The sequence below is a fragment of the Nelumbo lutea genome, chromosome 1 (assembly GCF_056320005.1).
Source record: "Nelumbo lutea isolate HS-2025 chromosome 1, American lotus-T2T, whole genome shotgun sequence".
Taxonomy (NCBI): Eukaryota; Viridiplantae; Streptophyta; class Magnoliopsida; order Proteales; family Nelumbonaceae; genus Nelumbo; species Nelumbo lutea.
In genome coordinates, this window is record NC_142684.1 from 204,180,821 (window position 1) to 204,192,575 (window position 11,755).

The 11,755-nt window shown below is 37.4% G+C and overlaps 1 protein-coding gene and 1 pseudogene across 2 annotated transcripts; both read left to right on the plus strand.

Annotated features, from left to right (window-relative positions):
- The first annotated feature begins 3,330 nt into the window (after positions 1 to 3,330).
- Positions 3,331 to 6,203, plus strand: LOC148880501 (Protein kinase superfamily protein). The gene is made up of 2 exons (XM_088962420.1): positions 3,331 to 4,136; positions 5,022 to 6,203. Exons 1-2 carry the CDS (start codon positions 3,653 to 3,655, stop codon positions 5,609 to 5,611), a joined length of 1,074 nt encoding a protein of 357 aa, XP_088818546.1. The 5' UTR covers positions 3,331 to 3,652; the 3' UTR covers positions 5,612 to 6,203.
- Positions 6,204 to 9,209: 3,006 nt separating this feature from the next.
- On the plus strand, positions 9,210 to 10,467 carry LOC148880502 (U-box domain-containing protein 17-like; annotated as a pseudogene). The gene has a single exon (XR_016109609.1). The product of XR_016109609.1 is annotated as a U-box domain-containing protein 17-like (transcript).
- The last annotated feature ends 1,288 nt before the right edge of the window (positions 10,468 to 11,755 follow it).

An 11,755-nucleotide genomic window follows, 5' to 3' on the forward strand; every position in this document is an offset into this window, starting at 1 on the left:
TGCTCTGATACACCCCCAATACACCCCGATACGGGTCCGATACGCATGAAATAAAGATGAGACGTCCGATTTCTATGCGTATCTCGTATCTATTTTTCAAAGATACATCACGATACGCCCCATATCGAGCGTATCGTATCGAAATTTTAAACCTTACATTAGGCATAAGTAGATAAATATAAAATTAGTCTCCCAAATCAAATTAAAAAAAATCTAGATTACATATGGTGAGATTTATTTCATAGATGGTGGGTCCCAAACAAAATATGCACTTATAGTGGCCTATATCGAGTGTAGGGTCATCAGAAAACATGCATAAATAGTCTCTCTATCACTTCAAGCACTAAGACTGTGTTTGGTTTGATAGGAAATAAGAGAAAAATAGAAATTTGAGAAAAAGCTATAAAGGAATTTTACAAGTTTTGTTTTTTAAAACAATCAAAACAAAAATACCTGCCACATCAGAAAACTAAATATATTTTTACTGGTGTGATAGTAATTGTTATCTTCTAGATGGTATATATTTGGATTTTCAATTTTGAATAAAACTCATCTATTCATCTATTTAACCCAAAACTCGCATACAAATGCAGTTCATATCTAACATATTTCATCATTTCTGAAAATGACAAGCAACCATGAACCATGCATGTATGTGGTTCAAACAAAATTAGGGCAAAAGCTTGGGCATGAGGTCACAATACTGGCTCCTCCCATCTATTACAGACAAGGCATGCTGACGTGTTAATCTATGATTGGGTTTAGATAGTTCATTCTACCCACCTCATTCAAAGGCGTCATTATCCAAGGTTGTGAAAGGGTACAGACCTACTCCTTTTCACTGCTCTTAAGAAGGTGAGATTGGTCCTTTTCATGGTAGATGTTAAACCCGAGCCAACCAATATTATCATAATATAAGTTCAAAACCTAAATTTTCAAAAAATTGTTTGGCCTAAAATGGTCACGGAGTAAAAGATTTTCCCTCTTAAGGACTAGATTGTTTTTCGGTTAGTCATTTATCTAAATAAATGCATTTATTTGGGTAATTGTTTTTTGAAAAATATTTATCGAGATGTGTGTAATTATCGATATTTTTTTTTTATTTTGGGAAATTGTCTAAAACACACTATGAGTTTTCAGCATTACTCTTAAATTCACCACAACTTTTCAAAATGTCTAAAAGTCACCGGGCCAGTGAGTTTTATTTTCCAAAACATACCTTCCATTAGTGCATTGTTAATGTTTCTTAACAGAGATGTCTACATCAGCATAAATAACAAATTTCATGACCAAATTATCCTTGGATGGCAAGTTAGAGGAAAAGGGTATTTTCAGTTTTTATTTTTCATGCTTTTTTTTTTCATTTTTAGTGTTTTGCTATAATTTCCAGTGTTTTTTTACATTTTTCTATTTTCTACAATCTATAAAATTTCCTGTATTTTTTGTTATTTATTTGCAATTTCTATGTTTTTCTATAATTTTTGGTGTTTTTTCTACAATTTTTATTTTCTTATTTTGTTTGCAATTTCTATAATTGTTTATATTTTTTGAAACTTTTGTGTTTTTATGTATTTTATATTTGAAAATATTTTTTGAATTTTTTTCTATTTTTCATATCTAATTATTAAAATATATGTATATATTTTATATTTTTCCATGAAGGTTAAAATGGTAATATATTAACACCCATTAGTTTGTTTAACGTCAAGTTAGTGACATGGTGAGTTTTAGACATTTCGAAAAGTTGTGATGAATTTAAGAGAAATGTTGAAAACTTAGGGTGAGTTTTAGACAATTTCCCTTTTATTTTTAGGTAAAATTGTATAATGACCTTTTTATCCATAAATATGTCTTTATTTAAAGGATAATATTGTCCTGCATTAGCAATTTTCCACACAATCAGAAAATTTATTTACATGGGACCCACTAATAACAAAACACAATTCACCAACTTACACACCCCCTTTTACTGAAAACAAGCACCCTTAATATTTGTACATGGGTTTTGATGATTGTTGGTCCAAGATTTTACTAACGTAGCCAATCAATATTTTTTTTATTTTTATATTTTAAAAATTTTAATTAAAAATTATTTATTTTATTGATCAATGCAAAACAGGGTTGATTTATTGTTATCAAACTTTAGAGATGACAATTTAACTCGTCCCTTGGACTGTAAGGGTGGATTGACCACTGGTCGGGGTTTGAGGTGGGTATGGTATTTGTCCACCCCACCCCAATTATTTTATATAACAATATATATATAATGTTATTATATTATATTATATAAATTAAGTTTATATAAATTTAAAAAAAATAAGAATGACCAGAGCTGAACAGGACAAATTCGGGCATTCCTATTCCCTGTGGAAACGGGGATGAAGTTAGAATTTCTAACTACGATAGAGTTAGGGACGGGGAGAGGACGGGGCATTTGAGTTCGGGATCGGGATCGGGATCGGGAACGGGCATACAAAAATCGGGCCCCGCCCCGCCCAGTTGCCATTCGGCCAAATTTGGATGTAAATTAAAGACTTTTTATCCAATTCAATGTTAAAAGTGTCGTCCTCACGTGAGGATATCGTTGCTATCCAATACCTCCCTCATATAAGGTCAAAGTATTACGGTGTGACATGTCCCATCTTATTAATGAACACTTTGACTCATTGGCATTCAAAATAATTTAAAAATGAATTTCGCTATTTTTATTCTGATTATGCATTACAACTGTTTCTTCTCTGGAACTGGGAGTTGGAGGAGTGCGTCGTCCAGCTTGCTTATGTCGAGCCCGTGAGCTTGACCGATTTGATTATTTAAGGGATCTTAAATCGTGCCGTGTGATGGTGATTCCAACACCGTGACTCTCTTAAATCCAACGGTACTTACCATTTCATTGCACCGAGATAACATGGCTTAAGTTTCACCTCGCCGGAATCGCACTTAACGGTCATCGAACGAACCGATTAACTACTAACAACCGCTCGGTAGAAAAACCGGCGAAAGCAATCTACCGAGTACCAACCACATCCACCTGTTGTCAGTGGGTCGCTCAGGACTCAGTAACTACTACTGACTAGGTGGGTCCCACCTCACTCACTACCATTGGTCCCAGCTCTGATCGTGTGGACGGCTGGATTGAGTATCAACCGTGGAATTAGTATCGGCGGTGGGAGATGTGAATCTGACGGTTGCAGAGTGAGACCCTTAGGTGCAGGTAACCGCACGGCATTGCCAATCAACGTAATTAAATTTCACGTGCGTCGCCGTTGATTTATTAGATAAATCAGGTCGCCTGTCCACCATTTATACTTCGCCACGTGTATTGTAGCTGTTCTTTTTGTTTTCCTTCACTTCAATCTTCTCTCTCTCTCTCTCTCTCTGCGCTAAAAGATTCTGATTTCTGAAGTCTGATATCTCCGTTCAAAAAGCAGATCAGTTAACAGAAATCGAAGCTTTTTATCTCTGGGTCTCTGGGAAATCAAAGATTTTTAGGGTTTCAAAAACCTCAAAGCAGAGCTTATCCATTTTCTTTTGATTCTTTGTACGCATGAACGAGCTCTCGCTCTCCAATTCTCTATCCTAAAATAGCAGAACTGAGAAATTACATGATTTCTTCCTTTAGGAGCTCAGAAACTGTTACTCCTCCAATGTCATGGAACACAAGTACAAGCTCAAAGTCGTTCTGAGCTTAATCTCTACAACCTTTCTCATTGCTCTGATATGTTTGATTTACTTCTGGCGAAAGAGATGGGAGAGAGGTCAGACCGGAGAGAAGGACAACCTCGAGTACAAGGAAGAGTACATTCTAGAAACAGAAGATTTGATCGGTTTTCCAGGTGGTGAGAACCTCACCATTCATGATATCTTGGACGCTCCCGGACAAGTCGTCGGGAAATCGAGTTACGGGACACTGTACAAAGCTAGTTTACAGAGGCATGATTCAGTGAAGTTGCTTCGGTTTCTCCGGCCGGCGTGCACAGCAAGGATGAAGGAAATTCTTCATGCAATTCAGATGCTGGGGTACATAAGGCATCCGAATTTGGTACCCCTTCAGGCCTTTTATGCGGGAACGAGGGGAGAGGAACTCTTTGTCCATCCCTTCTTTAGCCGCGGTACTCTGGCTCAGTTCATTCGAGGTGATTTTCTTCAACTTCTTTTCCAAATTTGTCTTTCTTTTATCTTGGGGAAATGGGTTTAGAGATTTTGAAAAAAAAAAAAAACATTTCGGGGTTGAAATCTGCATCACATTAACCTCGAATTGGGAAAATTTTCAACTTGATGAAGAGTTGGCTTAAATTTCTGTTTCTTTTTTCCATTTCTGGGTCTCATGTGTTTCAAAGCTTTTCATTTTGTTTCTGTTTCTTTGCATTTGTAACTCGTAAGCAATTTTTGTGTTGTGTGGTATTGCAATTTGAACTATTTGCTCTTCAATTTCCTTTTTTCTTGTTTTCCCCATCTTATTCTTTGTAGTTTATAGTCTTCAACCGACATGTTCATTTACTTCTTGCTCTCATTTTGGTAATGTGTATATCCATTTTTAAATTAATTTGGTTTCTTTTTACGAGATTCCATAAATTAAAAAGCTGAAATCAAGCTTAATTTGAGGTTCATGATTGATTGCATCTCACTGACTTAGGCACAAAATATATTTACTGGGATCCCACTTTTTGCAATATTTTGTTTATTTTCCAAGCAAATTATAGGAGTCTCCAATTAAACTTGCATCGATTGTCTGAGATTATCCTGCTTCGTTCTTCCTGTGCACTTAGTCACGTAAAGAAATCACTTCAGAATTCCATCCTCAGTAGCCACATTTCATTACATCTTGTAAAAGAATGAGATATAATTGCCATCCATCATTCTTTCAGTTTTTTTCTCTGAAACTTTTAGAATTCTTCATTTTAAACCAAATTCAGTTCCTATTCAAACTTTTGTTTTTCTCATCACCAAGTTGCAGTTTTATAATCTTCTATTTCAGGTAAAAAAACTAAATGCACAAACTATGTTTTCTTTATTGACAGGTGGAGATGGTGAATCACACAAATGGGGCGTCATTTGTAGGATCTCCATTGGTATTGCCAGAGGACTGGATTATCTTCACACTGGATTGCAGAAACCCATTATTCATGGAAATCTCAAGTCAAAGAACATTTTGCTAGATGGAAATTACCAACCGTATGTGTCAGATTTTGGCCTTCATCTCCTTTTGAATCCAACTGCAGGCCAGGAAATGCTTGATGCTTCTGCTGTTCAGGGATACAAAGCCCCCGAACTGATCAAGATGAAGGACGTAAGTAAAGAGAGTGATATCTACAGTCTTGGGGTCATCTTACTTGAATTACTTACAAGGAAGGAGCCCATTCTTGCAAACTCATCACCAGCTCAGGATCTGTATCTGCCAAATGCCATGAGAAATGCAATTCTTGATCATAGGCTCTCAGATGTATTTCATCCCAGCTTACTTATTAACCAAAGCAATGACCAGAAGTCAGTCATGGAAGAGCACCTTCTCATGTTCTTTCAGTTAGCAATGGCTTGTTGTTCTCCTTCCCCAACTTTGAGACCGGATATCAAGCAAGTTCTTACAAAACTTGAAGAAATTGGACAATGAGAGCCGTTGGATTTAGTATACGATGATGACCATTGATCACTATTAGAGATGGTTTGAAGTAGAAAACTAATATTTCAATAATCTAATCTCAACAGAGTTGGTGGCTACTGGCCACCAAAACGATGATGACTTAGTGTGACAGGGAAGGTTGGGCATTCCCCTCGAGCAAAAATGGAAAACTTAAGCAGTCTGAGGGTGATGGTAGAGTTGGTGATTGGACATGTCATGTTCAAGGTTTTGTTTGGTTTTCCAAGTAAAGAACACAAAAGGATTGTGATCCCAGCTTGGAAAGCTACTGATGAATAATTCTACAGGACAGAGGAAGAACCCATCATAAAGCAAAGAATTGAATCCCATTAATTACTCAAGAACAAAATCCCTTGAGAGGGAATTGATCAAATTACCAGGACAAAGGAGTTCGGTCAAATTGCTTTCAAAGGTTTACTGACGGCAAGTAGGATCAAGTTCATTGGGGACTTTTTTCTTTCTTTCCTTTTTTTTTTTTTTGTGAACATCAAGAAAATTTGTACTCTCTAACCCAAAGTTACTCCTCTTCTTAGTTAAAGTATTTTTTATCATTTCTTTTCTCTCAGTTGAGTGCAGTGTAGTTTCTTTTTCTTGAAATCTAATGCCGCAGGACATTGACTCTATTGATAGATGAGTGTCTGAGTTTCTATCAGAAAAACTTGATGATCAAATTCCTTTAAACCAACAGTAGTTTTGTCTCGGGTAGCTACCCATTCTTGAATCTATAGACACTAAAAACAGCATCAATGCAGGAAAGGCAGTTCTGGGTCTGTAATAAAAACTATCTTCTAAACTTCCAGTTTTGTCAAGATTGGTACATACAAAACCTGATACACTGTTATCCACAGTATGTAATAGTGCATAGGATATTTTATTTGTTCCTTCTTTTATCCCAATTGCCCCCTCCCATTTGACTATCCACATGTCTCCCTAATCACAATATTTTAAACTTCAAGTCATATTCTTTGTTAATGGCTTGGTTGAATTGTGGTCTTTTTGGTTGCTTTATAAGACATATTCAGATCATAATTCATTATTTTAATACTAACTTTTATACCAAGAATATGAGAACATGAATGCAATACCTAATTTATTATATTTTCCTTTTCTGCCATTCCCTTCCTTTCTCTTCCCCTTCATTAGCTTCGCTGGCATAAGGTGGTGGGTGTGAGTGGGTTTCAATGTGCTGTACTTGGGTTAAGGTTTAATAAATGATATATACGAACAAAGAACAGCTTGGTAAGTGTTCATCTTTTCCAATTAGATAGCCTTCTGAAGCTAAGCTAAAGGTTGTAAATTTTGAAATTCACTGGGATGTACTACAAGCTGTTTGAGAAAGTGAGAGTACAAAGAGTGAAAACAGGCAAAGCCAGGTTTTGAATCCTGCCCCAATGATAAGAGCTATTTGGGAATCCTCCTTGTAACACTGCTCACTCAGTGACCCCCCCCCCCCCTTCCCAAATGGCATGTCTGAGAAGTGAGAACAAGCCAATGGTTCTATGCAACATGAACTGAAAAGAACCAGACAACATGGACCAAGAGGTCCAGTGCTGTATAGGCGATGATGTCTAGCGCGGTATGGGGTGTTGTTGTGTTGGCATATAGTAAGGCCGGGTGCCGCCTTGTGGGTCAGGCTTTGCTGGAGTTTTAGTAGGCTTAAGTCTCAACCTTCGCTCCATTCCTTTACAGAAAAAACTCTGCCCCGTACTCTCAAAGTCCATGGATGGTCAGTAATCAGTACAAACCAACAAATTCAGCTCTCCAGTCTCCAGGGCCCTAGCACTGCAGGAAGCAGGAGGCTCTGGGCATTGTTTGTAAAACTGTCCTCAGCTTAAACGAAATTTTGTTTCTGTCTTGGACAGTTAACAAACAATAGTATTGTATAATATACTTATACAAATAAAAATAATCTGATTATCAATTGATTAACCCCAATTTGGATGAACTGCAGCCCAAAAGGCATACAAAACAAAACCAGCCCAAAGTTCTTAACCAACCTAGCCAATAGTATTGATTGGTGAAAACTGATTTGGTTAAACCTCCCCACCCACAACCACAAAAAGAAGTTAGAAAAAGGACTACTGAATGAAACCATATATTCTCTTAAGCTTTAACTGTGCTTCTGGACCCTGCACACAGCAAATTTGGTCCCGGTCCAAAGTACTTGTTGGCTCATTCTCTTGGCCGGGACCCCATTCAGCCGTAGGGTCTCATCCATTCCAAGAGTCCACATCCGTACTCCTTTAACCCAGATCCAATATATTCTCCCGCTTTTCAATTTTCTCCCCTTGAAAGAATCTAGACTAGATGTAGATGGGTAATTTGCATTTAAACAACAAGTGGTCCACTGACATTTACATGAATGACCAATATGTCCCAACCATTCTTCTCTAGTTCTCTCTCAGAATTATTTAAGGGAATTTTTCTTTTACCATTGGCAACTTGAATTGAATATATGGACAATTAAGTAATCCGTATGGACTATGAAAAGTTAGTTCAGGCACAAAGAATCTGTATAGCATTCTGTATATGGGCCATAAGAACAAATACAAGCTAAGGTATAGAGGAACTGAAAGTCTGAAACAAACAAAAATACAAGAGACATAGTGGACAAATTGATGTCATCCCAATGATCTTTGTCGATAAAACCAATAGAAGCCTGATTGCCAGAGGCCCAAGCCCCGTCAGTATTAATCTTCAAATGATTAAGGGCTGGTTTGGACCAAGAAATAGTGCTGTGAGAGGGACAAATGGCAGCAGGACCAAGATGGGCTCTAATAGATAGCAAGACATATTTGTGAGAGAGAAAGAAATGAAATAACAAATGAAATGAATACATTACTTAGAAGACACAAAATATGTATTTAAAATAATAGGGTGATAAATAAATCTTGAAGCAGTGGCTTAGGCCCTCCTTGTTTCAATTCTCATTATTTCTCATTCTTACTAAAGATGAAATTCTAAAAAAAAACTCTATGTTGATTATCATAAACCACTAATCCACGTCTCTAAAATAGTCGATGTCTATCAAGGTAAGTTTCCACAGTAGTCCACTAGTAAACATCTATAGCAGCAGTTTTGTAGGCGTAGAGTTTCTTCAAAGAATAAAAATGAACAAAACGGGGGCATGATTATTTTTCATGCCACAGGCAACATTGATTTTTGTGCTATGTATTGATTTTTCATTTTAAAAAAATAATGAGGCCTTAGCTGATGAATCTTTCACAGGAGAATTGGTCACAGTGTTAGTAGCAGCTGCAACAACATGTTGACCCGTATCACAACCAGAGGAATCAGTGTCAATGATGTTGTTGCTGCCCAGAGCTGACATGCCCAATGAGAGTGAACCTAATTATAAAAAGAAAAGTTACGCCTTTGTACAGTTGTCTATAGTGATAGGTGAGAGAATTTATAAGAGGGTTAACGTAGCCTAAGTGGGGGTTTGGATAAAAATTTGGGTAAATTTCTTAAACTACCCTTATCCTTTACTGAAATATGGATGAAAAAAAGGTAAAATGATCGTTATACCCCTATGCAAAATTACATTTTTATCCCTAATTTTTAACTTTAATCCCTCTCGGCTTGTAGTAGCGGCATTTCTGGGGGGCTGCAAAGGTTGTCTTCTCTTCCATCGTTTGAAGATCAACACAAATGCGAATCCTCGGATCTGGAACCTGAGCCATGGTTAGGATTTTTGCAGCGGGAGAATCATCGGAAATCTTCGAGAGCATTTCTTCGGAAAATCTTGAACCAGCGGTGAAGATCTGCGTGGACAGTCTTCAATCGTCGTAAAACGCCCAGTCAGCGAAATTGCGCTTCTTGGTGAAGAATAGATTCGAAAACCGAGCACTGATTGGTGAATCCGACGCCATCCCAGCATTAATACCTCTCCTTTGTTGTACCGATCCCTGGGCACAAGAACACGCAGTAACTGGTTTGTTAAACCTCTCTCTCCACGAAGGGAACAAGTCCCCCATCACGAATGCCGGAGCCATAAAGCCTCTCGTTAATCGAAGACAACAAGGTTTTAATCGGTGCTTGCGGAGCGATCCCGCCGTTGGTCTCTTTGCTCTTGAATGGATCAAATCGAGGGAAGAACGTGCTTACGACGCTCTACAAGCTCTGTTCTATGAAACAGAACAAAAAGAGGGCCGTTAATGCAGGAGCCGTGAAACCGCTGGTGGACTTGATTTTAGAGCAGGGGAGCGGTTTGACGGAGAAGGCGATGTTGGTTCTGAGCAGCTTAGCTGCAATTCCAGAGGGTAGAGTTCGAGGTTTGGTGAAAGGGAAAGAGTTCGCGGTACTGACGCTTGTGCAACTATGCGCGGATAGTGTACGTAATAGAGGATTGTTGGTGAGAGAAGGAGGGATCCTGCCACTTGTTGCGCTCTCTCAGACGAGCACGACCGCCGTTCAGTAGAAGTCCGTGGTGGTTCCAGCGCCGTTCGTCGTCGACCGAAGTCAACTTCCGCTGGACCTCCGTCGTTCAGTATTTGCAGCAACTGCCGTCGGTGACGATAGCGATGGCAGCCTGTCCGGGAGGGAGTTGAGTTAAAAACAGGGATAAAAATGTAATTTCATATAGGGGTATAACAGACATTTTACCTTTTCGTCAATTGTCAGAAACACTGAATTAATTTTTAAACAGGGTAGAATTAATCAATTAACGTAATTTAAAAAATTTACCCTAAAATTTTAGGGGAACAAACCATATATTTCTCATAAAAAAGAGTCATTTGTAATCATTTTATTTGATTGGATTGTAACAGTCAGTCCTTATATAAGGGTATATTCCATAAAGAGCGCCACTTTACATTTCTCTGTCCAAATGCATCCTCCATTCCAAGGTTCAAAATATCATATGCTGGTGGAGGTGTATCGGTAGGTGTTTTTTTTTTTTTTTTATAAAGATTAGAAGGTCCAGTTTAAACCCCGATACACCATCCCCTCTATAGGGGAATATCAGAGAACTCCCCATACAATACATATCAATACTTTGAACCTTGTTCCATTCTAGTGTGCTGCCCTCTATAAATAGTTAACTGAAGGGCAGATTAGCCTCTCTTTCCAACAACAGAAAGAGGTCTCGTTTTGAGCCCCCTTATAGTGATGCAACCAACCCCTAATCTCCTCGAGTGTGCGAAGAAGCTCCCCAAATGAATCCAGAGGATGAAAGGAAATTGCACGGACCTGATATTTCTTCTCACTGTTTCTACGGCTCTCTACCCACCCTGGAATCACACATTTTTATTATGAATTAAGAGATGTATGAGTGCAATTTAAGACGGGTAGAGAGTGGGTAAGAAAAGTGAATAGGAAATCTAGGCCCATTTCTTAATGTTTTTTTAGGGAAAAAGTTCACTCTAGATTATGAGGATTGTATTGCAGTGTAGCAGACCAAATGTGTACATTTTTTCTTTCCTTTTACGGTTGCAATCAGATCCAATAAAACAAATCCGCCATAGGTAGATTCATTCGTTTATACTTTATATTTTAATTAGGAATTTGAATGAATAACCAATGACTCCTTCGCTAAGAAATTGCAAATGCAAGTATTGCCTGTTTGGTGGTACTTTTGAAAGTACTTTTAAAAGTATAAAAATAGTGTTAGAACATGTTTATTAGGGTGTTTTTTTCCTTAAAAATATGAAGTAAAACTACCAAAAAAAAAAAAAAAAAAAAGGCACAAAGCCAACTTTTGGTATTCCATGCCTTTTAGCCTGATAACATAATTTATACTTTTCAAAACACGTGCATGGACAACACATAAAATATTTATGCATTTCATCATGGGATAGCATATATGAATGCCACGTAAAAGTATAAACAGATTAATGCATTTTGTGACACATGGCATATAATATCGTTGATTTACCTTCAAGTGCCACATGACATCTACATGTCATTGATCCAATATTCAAATGCCATGTGACCCAATGGCATCCATATATTATTAACTTATATTTAAATGCCACATACCATCCATATATAATGTCATGTAGCATGTATACATATAAAACAATTTGTTGTATCCAAATGTCATCATTTACTTTTAATTTGAAAAACATGTTTTTAAAAAAAATTTATCTAAACGTTTTTTTTTAAATAAAAGTACGG

Bases quoted from the DNA above. Each gene is read 5' to 3' on its own strand.
- LOC148880501 (XM_088962420.1), top strand. From the start codon at position 3,653: ATGGAACACAAGTACAAGCTCAAAGTCGTTCTGAGCTTAATCTCTACA. The intron at 4,137-5,021 runs GTGATTTTCTTC...CTTTATTGACAG, and splicing joins TCTGGCTCAGTTCATTCGAG to GTGGAGATGGTGAATCACAC.